The sequence below is a fragment of the Sminthopsis crassicaudata genome, chromosome 3 (genome assembly GCF_048593235.1).
Source record: "Sminthopsis crassicaudata isolate SCR6 chromosome 3, ASM4859323v1, whole genome shotgun sequence".
Lineage (NCBI taxonomy): Eukaryota > Metazoa > Chordata > Mammalia > Dasyuromorphia > Dasyuridae > Sminthopsis > Sminthopsis crassicaudata.
This window is the reverse complement of record NC_133619.1, coordinates 529,873,507-529,895,402: the sequence shown is the minus strand read 5'-3', so window position 1 is coordinate 529,895,402 and position 21,896 is coordinate 529,873,507. Positions and strand designations below refer to the sequence as shown.

At 32.7% G+C, this 21,896-nt stretch overlaps 1 protein-coding gene across 2 annotated transcripts in view; it reads right to left on the bottom strand.

Annotated features, from left to right (window-relative positions):
- CWF19L2 (CWF19 like cell cycle control factor 2) overlaps nt 1-21,896 on the bottom strand; it is a 114,546-nt gene that overhangs the window by 20,400 nt on the left and 72,250 nt on the right. For both annotated transcript variants that reach the window (XM_074304355.1, XM_074304356.1), the window contains exons 13-14: nt 19,522-19,734; nt 17,760-17,876 (exon numbers count right to left, since the gene is read on the bottom strand). In XM_074304355.1, coding sequence (XP_074160456.1) covers nt 17,760-17,876; nt 19,522-19,734 — 330 coding nt within the window. The remainder of the gene's footprint in view (nt 1-17,759; nt 17,877-19,521; nt 19,735-21,896) is intronic.

Below are 21,896 nucleotides of genomic sequence, written 5' to 3'. Positions count from 1 at the left end.
AGAATGATCACCTATTTGTTCCAGAAGTTAATTCTCTTTAAAGGCAAATCAGAACTACATTAGGTTTTGGGTTTTGCTGTTGTTGTTTTTGGCTGATTTGTGAACCATAACAGACATTCCAATAAAATTCCCAAATTTTCCTAAACAAACTTCTGGCTAACCAAACCTTCCCAATTTTGTTATTTGTTAAATTCACTGGAGGAGGTGAGAGGTGTGGAACAAAATATAAAACTTTGTATTTATTAACATTAAATTTTATCTTATTAAATTCAGCATATTGTTCAAGCTCTGTCAGTCAAGCATCAACAAATATTTAATACATATGTTTCAGGCACTATTCTATGCATTAGGGATATAAAGACAAAGAATGAACAAAAAACAATCAGTTCCTGCTCTCAAACAGCTTACATTCTGTTTTAGAAATCAACATAAACTATTTCAAGGTCATTCATATCCAAAGTAGGGAAAAAGGGCATTAGAAGTTGGAAGGTAGAGATAGATTTAGGAAAAAATATACCAGAGGATAGTACCTGACCTAAGTCTGAAAGGAAGTGAAATATTCTGTGAGATACAGGTGAAAGAGTACATTCTAGTCACAAGAGAAACACCACAGGACAATGTACCCAGATGGGAGGTAGAGTGTCATAGGAAAAGTAAAGAAGCCTGTTTGGTTGGATCATAGGATACAGGAAGGGGTAACATGTAATCAGGCTGAAAGCACAGGCTGTAGCCAAGTGATGAAGGGCTATAAAAGCCAAAGATGGTAATTTATATTGGACAGAAGAAACAATAGGAAGTCACATGATTCCATCAATTCTGTGGTTACTTTGGAAGATGTGTAGAGGATTGTTTGCAGAAGGCAGAAAAATTAAAGCAAGGAGAACAATGAGGAGGCTATTGCCATAGTCCAGGTGAGATGTGATGAAGACCTGACAAAGATGCTAACCATGTGAGAAGAGAGAAGGGGATGAATGAGAGGGATTGTTATGGAATCAGAGATGACAAATTTGACAAATGACTGAATTATGAATTGAAGGAATGTAAGAAGTTAAGAACAACATTAAATTTGTCAACAAGAAACTTAAATGACTAAAAGCATGGTAATGGCTTTGATAGAAACAGGGACAATTTTAAATGCATAAGAATAGAAGGAAATAAGTTCTGCTTTGAACATGTTACGTCCATGAGCAACCAGTCTGAAAACATCAATAAGTTTAGGATAATATGAGAATGGAACTCAGAAGAGACAGTAGAGTTAGATATATAGAAATGAGTCATCCACATAGAAATAATAATAAAACACATAAAGGCTGATGAATTCACAGAGATAATACAGTGGGAGAAAAAAAGACTTGAGGAGCTATATCCACAATTAGGGAGTGTAATATAAATGGTAATATAAAAGAGACTAAGAAAGGCTGACAGGAAAATCTAGAGTTCTGAATCATGATAATCTTCAGGAGACAATAGTCAACAGTGTCAAATGTAGCAAAGAGGTTAAGAAAGAGAAAGATTGGGAAAATTCAATCAGATTTAGCAATTAAAATATGCAAGTCAAATTTTGTTTCATCTGCAAAATTTTTGAATGTGGCATCTAAGCTTTTATTCAAGCAATGACAGATGAAAATGTTAAATGGCCCAAGACTAAAAATAGATCCCTGGAGTACTCTACTAGGTACTTCCGACCAAGCTAATTCTGAATTATTAAGGATTACTGAGTTTGGCCAACAAATTACAAATTCATCTACTATTCTATCAACTAGACTATTTATCTTTTCATTAAGAATAGTACAAAATACTAAGAACAATCACTTCTTTAGATTTGAATCTTACCTTTAAAATGAAAGACATAACATTAAAAGATATTAAGAACATTTCTAATTCCAAAGCTATAAGGGATAGGGAATAGGGGACTGATTACATCTGAGGTTTCACTGACACAAAGAACTTCTAGTTGAAGAAATTCTAAAAGCAGATCAGCACCTTCCAGGAGTGTTAAATATATGTCCAGGTCACACAGCAATATTTATCAGAGGCAGGATTAGAGCCCTGCTCCGACTTCAAAGCTGGCCCTCCATCTGTTATTTTACCTTGCTTAAACACTGAAAAAAAATATAAACTATCTATTCTCATGATTTGTAAAACAGCACCATCAAAAAAGAGAATCAGATAACTCTGGCATGACCCAAGTCATTCCTTTGTCTCAAATCAGAATCCAGCTCACTAGCTTATTATAGCTTGCTCTACTCTCAGATTTTGTTCTCTTCATATTTTGGAAAAATAAAGTATATCAGCTCTTCCCCTGCCCTAGAGTATTACAAATAACACTGAAAATGAACAAGGATTTATACCTGCCGGTTTTCTCAATGTATTATGATGCATTTGGGCCAGGTGGCTTGGATTTATCAAGCCCAATTAGGTACTCTTATAATCTCCTTATTGAAATTGGTTATCAACTTTGGTCATTTTTATTCTATTCTTTCCAGTCCAAAGGTCATTCTACTTGGAAGCAAAAAATGCAAAAGAAAAACTGGACAACTCTGTTTTTTCTCTGCAGTCAGTACGTTGCAGTCTTTCATTCACAGCTGTGATTCCACCTCTTCTCTGATTCTTTTCTTTACTCCAATATAGATTAAAAAGTTCTTGTTTTCCCTTTCCAGCTTTACCTCATTTTGAGCTTTTTGTATTTATCCTCGAACCTCATCTTTCTTGCCCTCTGAAGCATTTAGCAATGCTGATGAAGTGATCACTCTTATCTACTGTATCTTCTCTCCCCTCTAGATCTTTGAGACAGTGTGATTATGATTCTCCTTCCATCTGCTTGAGGACTACTTCTCAGTTTTCTGTAGTAGCTTTATCAATGCTACACATCTCTAAGAATATATCTAAAGGTTCCATTTTGAGACCTTGTCTCCTATTTCTCCATACTCTCTCAAATCCTCCCTTCTTCTGACCTTTCCTATTATATCAAGGGTATTGCCATCCTTTCTGTCATCCAGCTCCACCCTTCATATACAGCCAGTAGCCAGCTATTGTTATTAACCCTTGTCATTTAACATCTCTCACCTTCCAAATCCTTTTCTCTTCTCATTCAATCGCTGCCTTAGTTTAGACCAGATATTCTAAAATTTTTTGAGTCAATGACAGTTTTGTAAAACCTAAGGTCTTCTTAAAATAATGTTTGAGTTTTTAAAAAATTCACAATTGAAGCAAAGGTTAAATTTCAATGAGAAGTTAATAAAAATAAATGTAATTTTTTGTCCTATCAGATTCAAAGGGATAATAGATCCCAGGCTAAGGACTCCTGGTTTAGGTCCTTAAAAACTCTCACCTATTCTATTATAATAGCCTCTTTATTAGTCATTCTAATCTCAACTGTCCCCCATCAAATCTGCCCTCCTCACTGTAGCTAAGTGATTTTATTTATGCATAAATCAAACCATATCACTTCCTAGATTCATAAACACCACAATGGCTCTCTACTACTTTTATAATCAAACATAAACTTCTTTGGCTTTAAAAGCCCTTTACAAATGGGTCCCAATCTACTTTACATGTTATATGTTACAATCTACTGTACATATTATTTATCATTCCCTCAACAAACATTACAGATGGCAGTATTACCTTCTTTATTACTCCTTGTATATGACACTCCATCTCTTCTCTAGCCACTATACTATCTGCCCTTCATGCCTATGATACATTCCTTCTCTATCTTAACCTTGGGAACAGTCATGCTCTCTCACTACCCTCACTTCTACAGAATAATTATTGCCAAAGAAGTAATTTTTTTGGGAAAGACAATCTTCCTTGCTGCCACCAATACTAACTACTGATCAACTACTATTTATTGATAGGTAAGGCCAAGAAAGTCAAGCAAAAGTGACTGCACACCTAAGTGATTGTTCTTGGTTCCAGTCTAGGCTCTGTATCCAACATGAAGGGAAGCAGTTCACATGGAAAAGAGACCAACATCCCTAACAACTATGAACTAATATCTAAAGCAGCAAAGCATTCTTAATTAGAAATAGTAGATACCAAATGACAAGTCAAAATACTATTATCTCCCCTCACACACCAATGAACATAGCCCAGGATACTGAGTCAAACAACAACAGGAACAGAAGTGATCCCAGATCATCACTCCAACTTTCAATTTGGGCTCTGTAACCATTACTAAGAAGAGTAATCAATACAAAGAAAGGACCATACTCTTCCTCACCACTACCTTACTGGCAGGTAAGCCCAAGAGCTCCAGATATGACATTACCCCTTTATCCCAGCCCACCAGTTCTAATCTGGCTCAGCTTCAATAATTATCATCATGGGATGAAAGCCCTCTATAGATATAGTCTGATAACTATTCCTGCTAAAGTCACAACTAATGAGGGCATAGAAAAGAAAATTCTTGTAACCAAATTCCTTATCATGTAAAACAATTCAAAGAAAAAGATGATTTTATCAGTGGAAATGACATTTTTAAAAATTCACTACCATATGCTTTACTGCTACGACATAAGGACAATGAATTTTTCCATATGACTTGTAGCCTTCTATAAATATCGTTAACCCATTAAAATGTGAACTTCTTAAGAGCACAGTGTATCTTATTTATTTGTATTTTTAATGTTTTGCACATCACAAGTACTTAATAAAGTAATTTACTTATTTATTAATAATAATAATGAAAGCTAATATTTATTTATATAATGCTTATTATTTGCCAGATACTGTGCTAAATGCTTTACAATCATTATTCCCTTTGTTCATCACAACCCATTTCATTCATTCATATATTTAACTTTGAAGTTTCCTTCTAGGCTCAGTTTAAGTGACCTAAGAAGCTTTTCCTTACACCTCAGATACTGGTGGCTTCCTATCTCCCCCTCCCAAGAAAAAAAATACCTTTTTTCAAAGTTTTATATTATTACATTCATTCATTTTACATTCCCAAGCTAGACTATAAGCTCCCAGAGAGCAAAGACTATTTCATATTTCTCTTTCCACTCTCAGTGAATATCCAAAACTTGAAGGTGCGTAATATATATTTGCTTGCTGGACTGATTATATATAATGTTCCTCTCCTCCACTGATCTACTTTTTTAATTTGAAAAAGGCATGCCCTTACAGTCTCGTTTTAGTTAGGGGGTCTTTAACCTATCAAGTCCCAGTGATCCCTAAGAAGTCAATTTTCCAGTTTTTGAAGGACTTCTAGTTCATCTTGCTTGCTACCTATACTTCAGACATTTTTATAGATATATCTATGATCCTGGGTTTAATTACTGGCTCTAGTTTTTGAATGCCTCTATTGCTGTTCTTTTTCAAGATTATAGTTACTCTAAATGAAAAATGTATGACAGCCACACTAAGTTGAATGTCTTATCAATCCTCCATTCCTCAATTTAAAAATCCTTTTGATTAGATTTGTCCAACCAAAAATAAATGCATTTTTAAAACTTCTGTTAGATGAACTCTATTCCTAGTTTAGACTTGGCTAGGTATTCCTGGTTTGAAAAACTGGTCTTCCTATATTTTAAGAATTTCAAATGCCATTTTCTAATGTCATCTACTTGGCCAACATTGTTCACTTCCTAATCAATTTTTCCTCTTGGCTGTTTTTGATTTCAAGAAATGAAATAAGGATAATGTTACTTGCATTCCTATGGTCTTAAATTTCTTGTCCAAGGCTTCACATCTTTAACAATACTTTCTATTTTCTTTCTCATTCAATCATTTATGCCCACGCGAGTCAGAAGTGGTTAGGACTCATTTATTTTGAAAAGCCAATTAGTTGCTTCCCATTGTCAGCAGGTCAACAAGTAGTTTCCTTAAGGTCTCATAACTCGAGTTACAAACCACAGCAATTCTCATCTTCCTGTGCTATCTGCTAGATTATCTCAAACCAGAAAAAAAACAAAAAGAAAAGTGGCAAAAAATAGTTGGATTTTAGATTTCTATTTAAAATCTTCGAAGCTAAGGATAATTTTCTTAACATTAAGGTTTTGGCAAGAAATTATTTCAAGAAAAATTAAGGACCTTAACCTTATACTCTAAGAAATAGCAGAATACAATAAGAAAGAGGCCGAGAGACCTAGTTAGGTGCCTCCAAGATAGAAAACTGTCATGTAACCAACAGTTTGCTTTGGAGGTTAGCTAGTCAAAATTGGAAGAAAAAAATTTAAACAGTATTTGAAGCTATTGGCACCATATTCTGCATGGATCCTTGCTTGATTTCCCAACTTCTACTAGCCTCCTTCCCAAAATATCTGGTATTGAACTATTTTCCCATTTATTTACTTCATATTTATATTGCACATAATTTTATATATGTACTTTTCTCCTCCATTAGAATGTAAATCATTTAAGAATCAGGACTGTTTCATTCTTTGCACTTGCATTTGCAGTAACTATCACATTGCCAAGCATATAGTAGGTGCTTAATAAATATTTGTTGCTTGACAATGCTTTAATAACATTGTTTAAACCACTGGAGGATCCAGAATGGGCCCCAAAATAAGGTTACATATAAACCTTTGATTCTATGCTGATGATATACAAATAATGCTCCAATTTCCTCTCCGTGTAGCCTTTCACAAGTTCATAGCAGTTAACAGACTTTCATAGAAGTTTCTGATCTAAGAATCACTATATCAAAAGAAAGCTTCTATAAGCTGCTCTCTCAAAATCTTTTACCACTTAAAAATTATAGATCTTCTCCCTGAATAAAGGATGTAATTGTTATGAACATTTTAAATGTTGGGGGTTTTTGCACCCTTTAGTGAAAATTTACACTCTGCAAAACAAGTAATTTGTCCAGGTAATAAGTAACTCATTAGAATTTTAATTTAAGTTCTCTAACTTCAGAACAATCTTTCTGGATCAGATGACTTGCAAAAGAATCTTACATGTCATCAGTTTCCAAGGTCATTCTTTGAAAACAACTGTTTTAGAAACAAAAAAGTACTTTAAAATAGCTTATTATAGTAGAAGAATTATTTAAGCCATCAAATTTGTAAGTAGTTTTTCTAGATTATTTTTAAAAGTTTGGATTCAAAAAAAAAACCAAGTGGAGGTTTATATAAATTAATGACCAAAGAATCTTTTAAAAGTACTATTAGACAATATGCAAAGCAAGTTGAAAAAATGCAGGACCTGCCTCTGCAAATTAGACTGAAATCTCCTTGTGAGCAGAGAGAATATCACTTTTTTATTTGTGTCCCCAGAAGATAGTAGGTGATTAATAAATTCTTAAGGATTCATCATCCACAAAAGTTACTGAGAATGATAAAGAATAGGGTGGTTCAAAGTTAACAAGTAAAATAATGGCAAATATTTTATAAAGTGATTTACATGTGTTACCTCATCTGATCCTCATAACCCTGTGCTGTTACTCTCATTTTGTTTTATTTATTTATTTATTTTTGCTGAGGCAATTGGGGTCAAGTGACTTGCCCAGGGTCACACAGCTAGGGAGTGTCTGAGACCAGATTTGAACTCAGGTCCTCCTGACTCCAGAACTGGTACTCTATCTACTGTGCCATCTAGCTGTCTCTACTCTCATTTTATAGATGAAGAAACCTGAAGTTAAAGGAAGTTAAGTAACTTACCCAGACTCACACAACTAGTTAAGTATCTAAGAATATATTCAAACTCAAATGTTCTTGACTACATGTTTAACACTCCATTCATCCACTGCTCTACCTAGCTTACTTATAGGCAGAAAAAGAAATTTATAAGTGACCTACAGAGCCTCTACCAAAGAAAATAATACATAAAATGTAAGTTGATGTGCCTATTAATACAGAAGGCGAAAGGAGTAGAGTAACACTGTCTAAATACTGCCACTAATTTTTAATACCCTCTACAATCAGATTTCAATCTGTCTTTCCAACTTTAAGTTCCACTTTTGAGTTCAACATCTCCACAGATTGATCCATTCTCTGTACTCTTATCTCACCTTGAACCATCCTGATTCAATTCCTTTATTTGGGCTCTTTCTCTATCTCGATCTCAATCTGATCAAATGTTTAAGGCCACCTCAGATTATGTCCCATTTCTTCTGTGAAGCCCTGACTTGACATGCTCATCCATAATGACCTCTTCTACAGAACCATCAAGAAAATTCATTTGAGACTTAGGTATAGTCTTCTACTGTCAATCATATTTTTATATGTATTAAGTCTTATCTCTATGACAATTTCTTTCAGAGGAAGGGCTATGTTTTGCACTTCTAGTAATTCATCAACACATGTAAATGAGTTAATTCTGAAAGACAGAAATAAGAGAAAATTGCAGTAGAACTTGTTAATCAAGAGAGGTTATGGATATCAATTTAGAGTCAAATCATACATAGATAGTCTGATAATCTAACTTGGCTAAATTCAGAGAGGCCTATTACTAAAATAAAATGATTAAATGTTTTAAGCAAAGAAACTTTTAAAGACCATTCAGTAAAGCACAGATGACAGAGATTTCCTCATTTCCAAAAGAAGAATTTTTAAAAATCCAAAATATTATAGTATTACGTTAACAATACATTATAATGCTAAGCACACATACATATAACAAATATTTACTTGATAAATACTATATACTATACAGCACCAAAATACTGTAGGTGGAACTGTCAATTTTCTATGATTTTAAATTATCCATTGTTCTACTTAGAAATATCAATTTCCTTATTGTCTACTTCCTAATCTTACATAAGATGAGCAACTATCTATGACTACTCAGTTCTTTTTACTCAATGCTCAGATATGGTTTTTTTTCAAAGAATCTCAGTACCTATTTCAGTTTTTCACAATATAGCTGTCACCAGGTGATGAGATTTTGTTAAAAAAAAAAAAAAAAAAAGTTTAAAATTAAGATAATGTTTAATCTACAAAAATAATTTAACAGAACCCAATTTTTCACCAATGATCTTCCTGGACTTGAATGGATCATTTTGGCATTCCCTAGATAATATGCATACTAGTAAGTGCTTTGTCATTCCAGTATGATCTTGCAATTTTAATACTGTACTCAAAATAAATATTGCATATTGACTTATTCTGATTCTCAGTTTTTATAGTGTATTTTGGCCTGATTCCTTTTTCTGCCATACTGCTTTTATAACTTCCTCTTTGATATAAATGTTCTTAATTAAATATGAAGTCTCTATTCATTTTTAAATAGATCCTATACTTTGCCAGAATATAATTTATTTGACTAATGGAATTTCATTTTACACTAACTTTTTACACTCAGTTTCACTTTCTCCAAATGTTTTTCTTTTCTGATATTTAGACAGGCATTTCTGAGGGAATATGAAGGAAATATTCCATTAAGGATTTCATCATCATCCTAGTATGGAAGGGATCCTGGGTTTTCAAAGGCTATGTCACTGAAGCATAAGCTCTTCCAGGCTTGCCAAGTTAAAAAGATTTTAAGCAAAGACCCAGCAGTAAACTAAATCCTGTTATCTAAAAAACAGCTGTTATAAACTCTTGAAAAGTTTTTCAATGAGTAGGCTAGAAGGCAATGAATTTTTAGTCACAGCAACTATCAAAAAAAGGGAAAGAAAAAAATATTTATCAAGGACCTATTATATACCAGCCACTATGATAAGTCCTTTATAGATATTATTTTACTTGACCTTAACAACAACCCTAAGGTTTTAGAGGCAACATAGCTGGTAAATGTCTAAGCCTGACTTTAGAGAACAACCACTGTACTGATGCTTATTTGCTAAATAAAAGGAAAGTCATGGTATACATCAATTGAAGCAGTCTTTTAATGAGGAAAAACTAGATTCAAATTCCACCTCTGAAAAAAATTTCTTCCCCCGACCCAGGCAATTAGGATTAAGTGACTTGTCCAGGGTCACACAGCTAAGAAGTGTGAAGTATCTGAGGCCAGATTTCAACTCAGGTCCTCCTGACTTCAAGGTTGGTGCTCTATCCACTGTGCCACCTAGCTGCGCTCATATAACCTTTCAGTGCTCCAGACAGTCAGGGTCATAAATTACAAAGTAATTGATAATCTAGATTGATAGGAGTTTCTACATCAAAGAAATCAGAAGCCCAAATCAAAAAAAATTAACTGTTTTCTTCTTATCTTCCTACAAGTCAAATGTAAGGAAAGAAGGATAAAGAACAACACATGTATTAAAAGAAAAACAATCTAAAGATCATCATGATGTAATCATCATTATAATCACTATAATATTAAAAAAATTACTAATAATTATGAAGTTCAAATATTTTGAGGATACATATGTAGGTTTCATCAATGTTGCTGAATAAAAGCAAATGTCTCAGAAGAAAAAAAGATTGGAAGAAAAGGAAGATTAACCAAAAACAATGCTTAAGAACAAAATATGAAATTCTGTGAGATGATTTCAAATAAAAGGATGATAGAATCGTAAAAAGGCTAGAAATGAAGTAGAACCAGTGAGAAACAAATAAATTAGTGAAAAGATATAAGTTCTCTACTATTTTATAGTATTGATTGCTAAATCCTGATTCTGTCTCTTGAATACCTGAATTCCTTCTTTTTGGCTTCATAGGCAGTTTTTGTTGTTTTTTTTTTTCTCTTTGATCTGGATTTTGACCATGATGCTCCTAATGTTTTCAATTAGGGGTTTCTTTTAGGAGATTATCAGTGGATTTTTTCCTATTTCCACTTTACCCTCTGGTTCTAAGAGTTCTGATTTTTGAAGCAATGGCATTCAGATAGTCCAATCTTAAATTTTTTCTCCTTAATCCATTTTCCAGGTTAGTTGTTTTTATTATGAAATATTTACATTTTCTTTTTTTTTTTCAGCCTTTGCTTTACTATTTGCCTACTAATTTTCAAGGAGTCTGTTGCTTGGGCAAGTTTTTCTATTTTTTGTGCCAAGCTATTAATTCCCTTTCCAGTTCTTTCTTCCTCACCTCTCATTTCTTTTCCAAAATATTTCCCACTTATGGATTTTTTTTTAAACTCTTTAAGGTATCCAGTTGAGTCCACAGAGCCACCTGGATGCCCCTGAGTATCCCTGCCATTTGTATTTTATTTATTATGGCTCATTATAGTGGGGTTCTTTTTCTCTTTGCCCTTTTCCAGTTACTCCCTGACTATGGACATGTTAAGTTTGGACTCTACTATACTTTAGAGAGCAAATATGAGATAATTTTATTGCTACTTTCTTGGGGTATCAAGTATTGAGAACTCTTAAGGTGGTCTAAAGTACAGTAAGGTCTGTTTGATGCCTGTCCTTGTCTGAGATCTGTGAGATCCTGAAATAGATTTGAGTGTGAAAGATTAGATTGCCATTAGAATCTGTTCCTATCAGACAGCTGGAAAGCCCTATTGGTTCAGTGAGAGAACTATGAATCCTCTTTGATCTGAGATTCCTCTGCAGCCTGGAAGATATAACTGCTAGAAGTGAGACCTTGCTTTTTGCCTGCAGCCTGAATCACACTACTGCTGTGGTGGGCTTATGAACTTCCTCCATTCTCAGTATCCCACCCAGGGCCTCCCTCCTTAGAACAGAATGCCACTCCAATGGGCAGGTGCATTTCTCATTGTGTCCTAGATCTAGGACTGAGTAGGGAAAAACAAAATTGCCATTTTATACCTGTTCCCATCATAGTGACTCAGTACAAGTATCAGGGTAGTCCAGTTTATATCTAACACTTCCTCTTTACCTGTCACCCGGCTTCTCTGTAGATACTGGAATGTTCTGTCTATAGTATACTCCTACCCAGACACAATATCCAATGTTTGCAGACCTCCCTGTCCATCTCCCTATGTTCAGCAATGCTGTGTAAATGACTCACTGTGACTTTTTCTGTATGTAGGTTCTAATATTTTTATTTCTTCTGGTTTTGTTGTGGTCTCATCTTATTTGTAATTTTATTGGTTTTTGTCATCTTTTTAATTAGGTTGGCTAAAAATTTATCCAATTTTATTAGTCTTTTCAAAGAAAGAGCTATTTATTATTTCTAGATTTTTCTTCAATTACACTTTCTCCTCTAATTTTTATCATGAACTCTTTTGTGCTAATTTCAGATGTTATTTGTTGGTTTTCTAATTTTTTGAATTGCATATCCACTCTATTAATCCTTTTTTTTTCCCCAAAAAAAAATTTTAATGGATGTTTAAAGGAATACTTTTCCTTTAAGAAGTGATTTCATTGCATCCTGGAAATTTTGGTATGTTGTTTACCAATCATTTTCTTTCACATAATTACTACTTTTTTCTATTTTTTTTAACCCACTAATTATTGAGGACTTCATTTTAATAATAATTTTGAATCTATGTATTTTGTTTATACTCCCTGAAGTGATTATTCCATCTACACTATAATTTACAGATTTTTTTAAACAAGTTCTATTGCTGTGCCATAAAGTGATCAATTACTTATAAGTTCTTGATACATTAAAATACATTTAAATACATTGAAAAAGTATATTTTTATTTTTACCATGCTTAACATATATTGGATTACTTGGCATCTAAGAAAGGGAGTGGGGGAAAGGGGGGAAAATGGGAACACAAGGTTTTGCAAGGGTCAATGGTGAAAAACTATCCTTGGATATATTTTGAAAATAAAAAACTTAAATTAAAAAAAAAAGAAGAAAAATTATATTTTTATCAATCCCATTTATAAGATTTTATAAGTTTCTTGTTGTTTTAGATTCTCAAGTATTCAAATCTTATATTTTCATTTTTGTTTATCATTCTAATAGACATACCCAAAACTCAGACATTGAAATGCTCTATTACTCTTGTGTTATTGTCTATATATTCTTGTAGCTTATTAATCTTTTCTTTTCTGAATTTAGAAGCTAATACATTTGGATCATATAAGCTCATTACTGGTATCAGTTTATGTTCCATGGTTCCTTTTAGCATAAGTTTCTTTGCTTATCCCTTTTTATAATGTGAACGTCTATTTTTTCTTTAACTGATAGTATAATCAGAATTATTGCTTTTTTGCATTTCTCTGGTGTAGAGTTTTGTTTTCTTATGTAATCTGTTGAGCTTTCATTTCACCGTATTGTTTCGTCCATTCACACATAAAAATCATGAGTTGGGTTTATATTTTCTTCCATTTCTTTCCAATACTTTTTTCTCAAAATAGGATATTTTCCTCTATCTCCCACTTTAAAAAAAACAAACAAACAAAAAAAAAAAAACAGTACTTTGTATCTTCAGTTATTTTAGTCTAATCTAATCTTTAATCTAGTCTAGTTAGACTAATTTAGTCTAACCAAATGCCAAATGATTCTTTTCTTCTCACTTTCAAGTGTCACCTTCCTCATTCCATTTATTATACATTTTCCTATTAAGGTTTTTCTTAATTTATTAATTCCTTTCTACTTCTTCCTTTGGCCTAGTTTTTTTTGTTTGTTTGTTTTTTTGGTTTTTTTTAATTCTTCTATTTTCCTTCTCAGTTAAGTAGACATTTCTTTTATTCCCATCACTTATTTTGGTTTTTAAGATTTTCACTTTCTGAAATTTTTCCCAAAATAGATTTCTTTCCATCATTTTGTCATTATTTGGCTTTCCCTCCTTCCTTTTCTAGACTTTCATACCCTCCACACCTGATTCTTAGAATCCTTTGCTTCCTTCAAGTTCAGCTCATGTACCCTTCCTACACAAAGTCTCTCCTTATGCTTATAATTATGAGAATTCTCTCCTTCCTTAATTTATCTTGCCTTATACTTTTCTGTGTATATAGTATATCTTATCACCCTCTGAAGAATGTAATAATGAGTCCCCAGAAAAGAGGGCCTTCCATTTTTGTCAATGTCCATAACAAATACTTAAAAAAAGATTTTTTTAATTGTTGTTATTAGACATCTTAATTTCACAATCCATAAAGTGATATGCATCATCTTCATTGAGCTTCACAAAGATTCTGTGAGATATGCAAGGCCAATATTAATATTCTTGTAGTAGAAATGAGAAAGCAATAAAGAGACTAAATGACTGGGTCACACTAAGTGACAAGGACAAGAACAAAATACTTTTCATATTCTTACAATAATTTCAATTTTTTTTTTTTTTCTGTGTGGAAAGAATGTTGGGTTTGGAATCAGAGAACCTGAGTTTAAATCGTGGCTCTGCAATTTCATAGCTTTAGGCCCTGGGGGAAGCCACTTAACTTTTCTGGGCCCAAATTCCTCTTCTGTAAAATGTAGGGGTTGGAAAAAATTGTCTCTGAAGTTCCTTTTACAAGTTTATTTAGCCAATACTTGGTCCTATGACACATTTCTTCAAAGATAATTTACCCCACCACCATCACTACCCTACCCAGATCCTCCAAGAAAGCTCCAAAGTCATTCTATGAAGCAATCTTTTCATAATGAGTCGTGTCTACCTTAATTACTTACTGTTACTAGCATTCGCTACTGGAAAAAAATATAAATTTTCATATCAAAAGCATTTGTCCACATCCTTTTTCTTGCTTGGCTGTGGGTATCTTAAAAAAAATTCTGCCCTTTAATTCTGACAATGGAAAAACAATTTCAATAAGAGACTGAAATCTATAAAGTCCAGCCAAAATTTTCCTTTTTAATGCTTCTTTATAATCTCTATATCAGCATGCAGAAATGATTAGTATAGTGTGTCTTTTCAAGTCCTACAATTTTCACATTTTCAATACAGGGGTACATGAGTCTCCTATTCAGTTGTCAAGTATTTAGATAACAAAAAAATTTTCTCTCCTGATTTTTTTTTTTTTTTGGGTCATTATGTGGTCTTGAAATAACTCAGCAGCAATTTTACCCATGCTGTGTCTTTCATTCTCTTTTAGAAGTAGGAACAAAAATAAGCCCTTGGTTGAAAAGGCAGTGTTATGAAGAAGAAAGGCAGAAGTTTAAAACTAGTAAAAAAAATTAATTTTGAAAATCACCCTAGTAAAAAAAATGAGATAAAGCAATTATTAAATATGTGTATGGCTCCCCAATTGTTCTTTTTCTATCTTCAAAAAACTTTAATTTGCTTTCCCCCCTTTTCCAGACTTCCTATTCTAGAGCTACATTGTGTATTTTCTTTTCAGGTTACAGAACTGTAGAGCAAAAACTTCAAGGTCATTTGATTCATTCTCATTCCATTGGTTAAAATACCTAAGTCATTCCAGAGGGATCACTATATTTATAATCTCCAATGAAGATATTTAGCAAATTGATCTATATTAATGTCTATAGATCTTCAAATTTTATGTCAAATCTAAATTGCTTGCTGTGATTTCTGTCTTATCACCCAATTTCTCTCCTCAGGCATTTAATTACAGACTTTTGTCTATTATGCCACTCCATTCCTCTTATATGAAATTAATGAAAATAAAATTCTTAGTGTTGAGAGCCTAGAAAAAGTTTGTTTCTTTTGGCAATTTTTATTCTCCTTATTAGATAATGATAACGACAATTCCATAACCAATTTTCTTTACCTTTTTGCCTCAGCTTCCTATAATTTCAAAGTTCTATTTATAGTTATGCCAAGTAGCTTGTACATTTTTTTTGCTTCTTTTAACTATTATTATTTCAATGATACTTTTAATTGTCCTGTCATATATAACACACACATAGGTTAAAAATATTTTATAGTTTCAATGTTTTTTTTTTGTTTTAACATTGTATGTAAACTAAAATCCTTCTTAAGGAAAAATTGTAGAATCTTGTAAAAATAATTCTTCAGATAAAGACCTCCTTCTCTCCCTAAGATTGAAAATCACTTAGAGAAAACTACCTCATCATTTTTTCATCTCATACCCTTACTGTTTACAGTAGTACTTTGCATTTCATAGAACATATTTAATACAACTTTAATGAACTGAATCTATCTAAACACCATTTTAAGTTCCTTTCTCCTGCTGACCTTCAAACATCTTCAAGTCATTCCTGCTTGCCTTTTCCCAGTTCACATGGGACTCATTCCTCCTGACTGGTAAGAGTTAAGACTGCTCGGACTCACCAACCTGCAGTCATGTGATGACATTAATGCCATTCCAATTCCACTCCGCTTCTTGCCTCTTTCCTGGTCTAGGAACAGTAATACAATCAGCGTTCATTTTAGAAAGTTCAATCAATTGCCCTATGGTTCCATTCTTTGTCCCTCGTATTTAGCAGTCCAAAATTCATATGTGCAATTTTCTCCTATTAGAATGTTAGTTCATTGAGGTCAAATTCTGTCTTTCTTTTTATGCTTCCATTCTTATTGCTTGGCACAAAGCCAGATAATAAATATTTAATAAAAAAGGTCTCTTCATTCATCCATTTTCAATTTAGTAATTAATATATTCCCTTTCATAGTGTTATCCAGCTCTCTCTGTGTTATTTGCATTTCTTTTTCTAGTTTATTTAACTATCCACTATTTCAGGCCTGAAATAACTCTTTCCTCATAAAACCTCAAAGAATTCCTCTTTTTTCAAGATGCAACTCCAGAACCAGCTATGCCATATTTTATATTTATTTATATTTAATTTGAATATTTTACATTATAACATATGTACTTGTCAACTCTCCTGTTATAATCTAAATGTCTTAAAAATGACAGAATCTTTTTTTGTTTTTCAGTATTGCAGAATTTTGCATAATAATGTCCAGCACTTAATAAATGCCTTCTCTTGGTAGCGCAATAAGCTAAATCTTATATTTCCCAAAGGATTAAAACTTCTTGAGAACAGAGACTATTTTACTTTTTTTATATACATTTATACTGCACTAAATTTGGGCTCAAATGCTACCTCAGAAATTTACTATCTCTCTAGGCCTCAATTTCTTTATCTGTAAAATGAAGTGATTAATGTCAATAGTCTCTAAGGTTCCTTCCAGCTCAAAATTTATGATCTACTTTTTAAAAACAGTTGCTCTTCATCAACTATATTTACATATAAATGTTTTGGCTTCCTGGACTTTTTGTACTTTATAAATCTGGAACACAAAATTGTATTTAGAATACACAAGGAAGTATCTTGCAATCAAAGGCTAACATTACAAATGTGGTAATTTTTCATTTAATGCAAAACACAAATTTATTAATTAGAAATTTTATGAAATGTTAATGGATATAAATTGCCCTCTGGATTAAAATATTAATACTTCAGCATAATTCTGTTGTTTTTCTTCTAAGAAGAGTTTTACACAGATCAGCATGTATTTGTGAACAATACCCTTTCTTCTAATCAATTACTTTTCATCTACTTCTGTTTTCTAGCAAATCTAAAACCTAAACAGAAAAAACTCAATTTACATTTTCCCAGTTACCTATTTCAGCACATTTCCCCTTGCTTGTAGATTTGAAGTCAAATCAAGGATTTGATGACTAGGAGAGTCAATATAAATTATAGAAAGTAACCCAACAATCAAATATTTGCATATTGCTAAAATACTAAGTCATAGTATTTATCCTCCTGACATGTTTTCCTAAGGCACTGACTATTACCACAATTTATAGATGAAGAAGCTGAGGCACAAGAACTTAAAAGTTACATAGCAATTGGAACAGGGCACAAATTATTATGTGTTTATGTTTATATATATATATATATATATATATATATATATATATATATATATATATATATATATATATATAGAGAGAGAGAGAGAGAGAGAGAGAGAGAGAGAGAGAGAGAGAGAGAGAGAGAATAAGTTGTAAATTCACAAAAAAGCTATTCTGACAAATGATTATAAAAGTCTATGTTTCTGAACTGATTTTACAATTTTTTTAAAGAGTTATTTAATAGGTATGTAAGTATAACTAAGGTAGAGAAACTAACCTGGATTTCTTCCCAAATGTCTTCATCCAATAGAGTAGCTGCTGTATGGTGCTGCAATGGTACTATCAGGCAATGCCCTTCAGTAAGTGATTGACAATTTGGCAAGCATAAGTAAACCTAGGGAGAGAAAAAAATTAAGTTCTAAAAATGAAATGTTACTACAAGTTATTTCCCTTTTTAAATTGACATCTCTTGATATTATATTTAATTCAAAATATATTCTCTTCAACTCTTATCCAAAGTGTCATTGTTTAGTCATTTTCCAATCAAACTGTATCTATACTTTGTTTCTAGTTCTTTGCTACTATACAAAGTTCTCTGATGAAGACCTTAATGTATATAGGACCTTTCTGTCTTTTACCCCTTTAAAGTACATTCCAAAGCAATATCTGGATTAAAGCATATGGAAATTTTAGTCACTTTTTAAGCACAATTCCAAATGCAATTTATTTTCAAATGTTGAAGTACTGGATTCAGATTCAATGGGGGGGGGGGGGGGGGGAATGACAAACTGATCTTTACATGTCAGTCAAATATTACTATCTACTGCCTCAACTACCAAACTTTAAATAACACCTATTCCAAATGTCTCCTCCTCCCACACCACCCACTAGAAATAATTCATTCTGAACTTCTTCTATATTGCTTAACCTTCCATTTTCTCCTCCTTCATTCCAGTCTCCAAGGAAGAGATGGTCTATCTGTTCCACATAGCTAATCCCTCTACTTGTACAAACAATTTCATCCCTCCTCATTTTCTCTTGATATTCTCTCTCTCTCTCTCTCTCTCTCTCTCTCTCTCTCTCTCTCTCTCTCTCTCTCTCTCTCTCTCTCTGTCTCTCTCTCTCTCCCTCCCTCCCTCCCCCCCCCACACACACACACCCTTCAATCTCTTCCAAGTTACGTCTCATGCCTTGTCCTATTCTTAAAAATCTTTTGTTTGGCCAGCTAGGTGGCACAAAGGATAGAGCACCAACTCTGAAATCAGGAGGACCTGAGTTCAAATCTAGTCTCAGGCACTTAACATTTCCTAGCTCTGTGACCCTGGGCAAGTCACTTAACCTCAATTGCCTCAGCAAAAAAAAAAAAAAAAAAAAAAAAAAAAAAAAAAAAAAACTCATTTGACCCTATCTTCCTCCCTCAAGTTATCAATCTATATTTCCATTTCACAGTCAAATTCCTAAAAAAAGAAAAAAAAAAACCATCTCTATACTCATTGTCCTATTTCCACTCTCTACTTTTCAACTGTTTATAATCTTTCAACCTCATCACTCAATTAAAATTCTTTACTCCTAAATTACCAATAATCTCTTTCTTACAAAATCTAATCTTTTGTTTCATCTTATCTTTCTTGATCTCTTCTGCAGCATTTGACACTATTGATGAAGAAAATCCCAAATGAGGTTACAAAAAGTTGGGACATGACTTAAACAACTAAACAATAACTCCTCACATGGGTTCAATTACCATAAGAGCAGCTAAAATTCAAGTATATGTAATAAATATATCCAGCATTAGTTTTATTCTTGAAGTCTAGCTATAAAAATTAAATGCCTGTTAAGACATTTTAAAGTGGATGACCTATAAGCATCTCAAAAACAAATTTTTTTTATAAGAGAACTCATTACCTTTCCCACAAAATTCACATTTCTTCCAAACTTCTCTATTTCTATTCAAGAAATGAAATAAAATACAAAACTATGAAAATTTTAAAAAATAATAAATCTCTCTTTCTGATTCAGCAAGTTTTCTGTTTTCATACCTTAATACCTATTGCAACAATAAGGTGTTTGGGAAGCTGAGAACTATCAAAACAATATGGACACTTCTCCATTTGTGCAGCAAGCTTTTGATGCTCTGAGATTGCTTTTTTCTTCTGTTTCTCTTCATCACCACCAAAACACTTCTTGTTGGCTGCTTTTGAGACAAACATGTCATCCAAACTGTAATATTCTTTATCGGTTTTTTCTCTAAGCTGGAAACACAAAGAAAATTATGTTAACGTATAAATAAAAAATATAGAATGTTTGAAATTTTATTGTATTCTAACAAAGAAACCTTGTAGCTAAAGAAACAACAATAGCACGTGGTGCACTCAAAAAAGAAAATATTGGCAATCAACTATAAATGTATAAGAGCTCAGTTCATAGGGAACTTCACAATGTCTACAAAAGATACTATATGAGTAAAAAGTACAAACTTACTTGATGAAATAAACGTTTATGACTTTGTACATGATACTGCCTATGCCAGTATTTCAAATTTATATTTTAAGATTAAAATAAATCTTTCCCCCAAATTGGAACAGACACTACCCCCACACTTCTCAGACATATTTACAAACCCAATATATTCCCTAGGCTAAGTGTGATAGTTGTCAAATAATGGAATCAGACAAAAATTACAAAATTCTCCTTTTTCTTCATGGATGGATGAATGAGGAATAGAGCAAGAATGACACAGATAATAGAGACAGAAAAAGCTTTAAACAATGATATTATCTTTCAGGGATAGTTTACATTTAGTCTTACCTAAAGTGAACTAGATACCTAATCATTTCCTCTCTCTTTCCCTTTTGCTCTATTGCAAGGAAATTGGGGTTAAGTGACTTGCTCAGGATCCCACAGCTAGAACGGGTTCAGTGTTTGAGGCCAGGGTTGAATTCAGGTCCTCCTGATTTCAGGATCAGTGCTCTATCCACTGAGCCACTTAGCTTTGAGATTTTAACTAGCATATCTTTATATAGATCTGAGATCTGGTCAGCCAAGCAGATTCTACCCAGCTCTTCCTAGATCCTTCTCAATAAGCCCCTCCCTGGTTCTACTATCTCTGCTTCCTAGAGACCTTAGAAGCTGTCTATTTCAAAATGTAAGCTGCTCATTCAATTATGACTCTTCATTATAATTGCTTCAGTCCATGAAGCTATTTTCATGTTTTCTAATCTGTGATAGATGCCTGACTTGATTTTTTAAGATTGAATGAACCATAACCAAATTTTTATTGTGCTATTTTTAAAATATGCCTTATAATTATGCTCTCTCAAATCTATTGCACTCCCAGGTCTACATCTTATAACTTCTGGTGCCTATTTTACTTCTTCATTTAGTCTGTAATCCCTTCTCTTAAATAAAAGTGCCTTTTAGCAAGGAGAAAGCTCTTGTAAATTTGTCACAAACCATTTTCAAAAACTGAAAAGGAAAAGCATGCTACCAGAATACTTTTATGAGACAAATACGGTCCTAATACCTAAATAAGGGAAGGACAAAATACAAAAGGAAAACTACAGATTAATACTGCAAATGAATATTAGTTCAAAAATTTTAAACAAAATTCAATCACACTACTGTAATTTATCCAAGAAATCATTCATTGTGATCAAGTCATAATACAAGTGCAAAAATGGAGTAAAGGAGAAACAATCAAGATAATTAATAACATAAAAACTAAAAATATCCCAAACTACATGATTATCTAAATAGATGCAGAAAAAGCTTCTGACAAAGGACAATACTCACATATGCTAAAAACCCTACAAAGTATAGGCACAAAAGGACTTTTTTAATATTAAAAAATAAACTAACAAAAACCAAAAACAAGCATCATGTAATGAAAATACATTAGAAACTTTTACAATAAATATGGAACAAAAGTAAGTATACTTACTCTCCATATTACAATCTGACAGTTAGTAAATGCTAGAAACAGCAGTAAGACAACAGATAGAAATTAAAGGCAAAATGAAGGGCAAAGAAATGATAACAAAAGATAGTAACTAAGGGAGAATAATAGTAATTCGATGTCTCAAACTATATTACAAAGAAGCAATCATCATCAACAACTTCTGGTGTGAGTCAAAAAATGGAGAAGGAGATCAAAAGAACAGCCTAGGCAAGGCAGAATAGAAACAATGGTATTCAATAATACAATATTGAATAAAGCAGGAAATAAAAACTACCCATGAAAGAATTACTTATTTGATAAGAAGAAAGTCGCTTCCATGAACTGATGCTGAGTGAAATGAGCAGAACCAGAAGATCACTATACACTTCAACAACAATACTGTATGAGGATGTATTCTGATGGAAGTGGATATCTTCAACATAAAGAAGATCCAACTCACTTCCAGTTGATCAATGA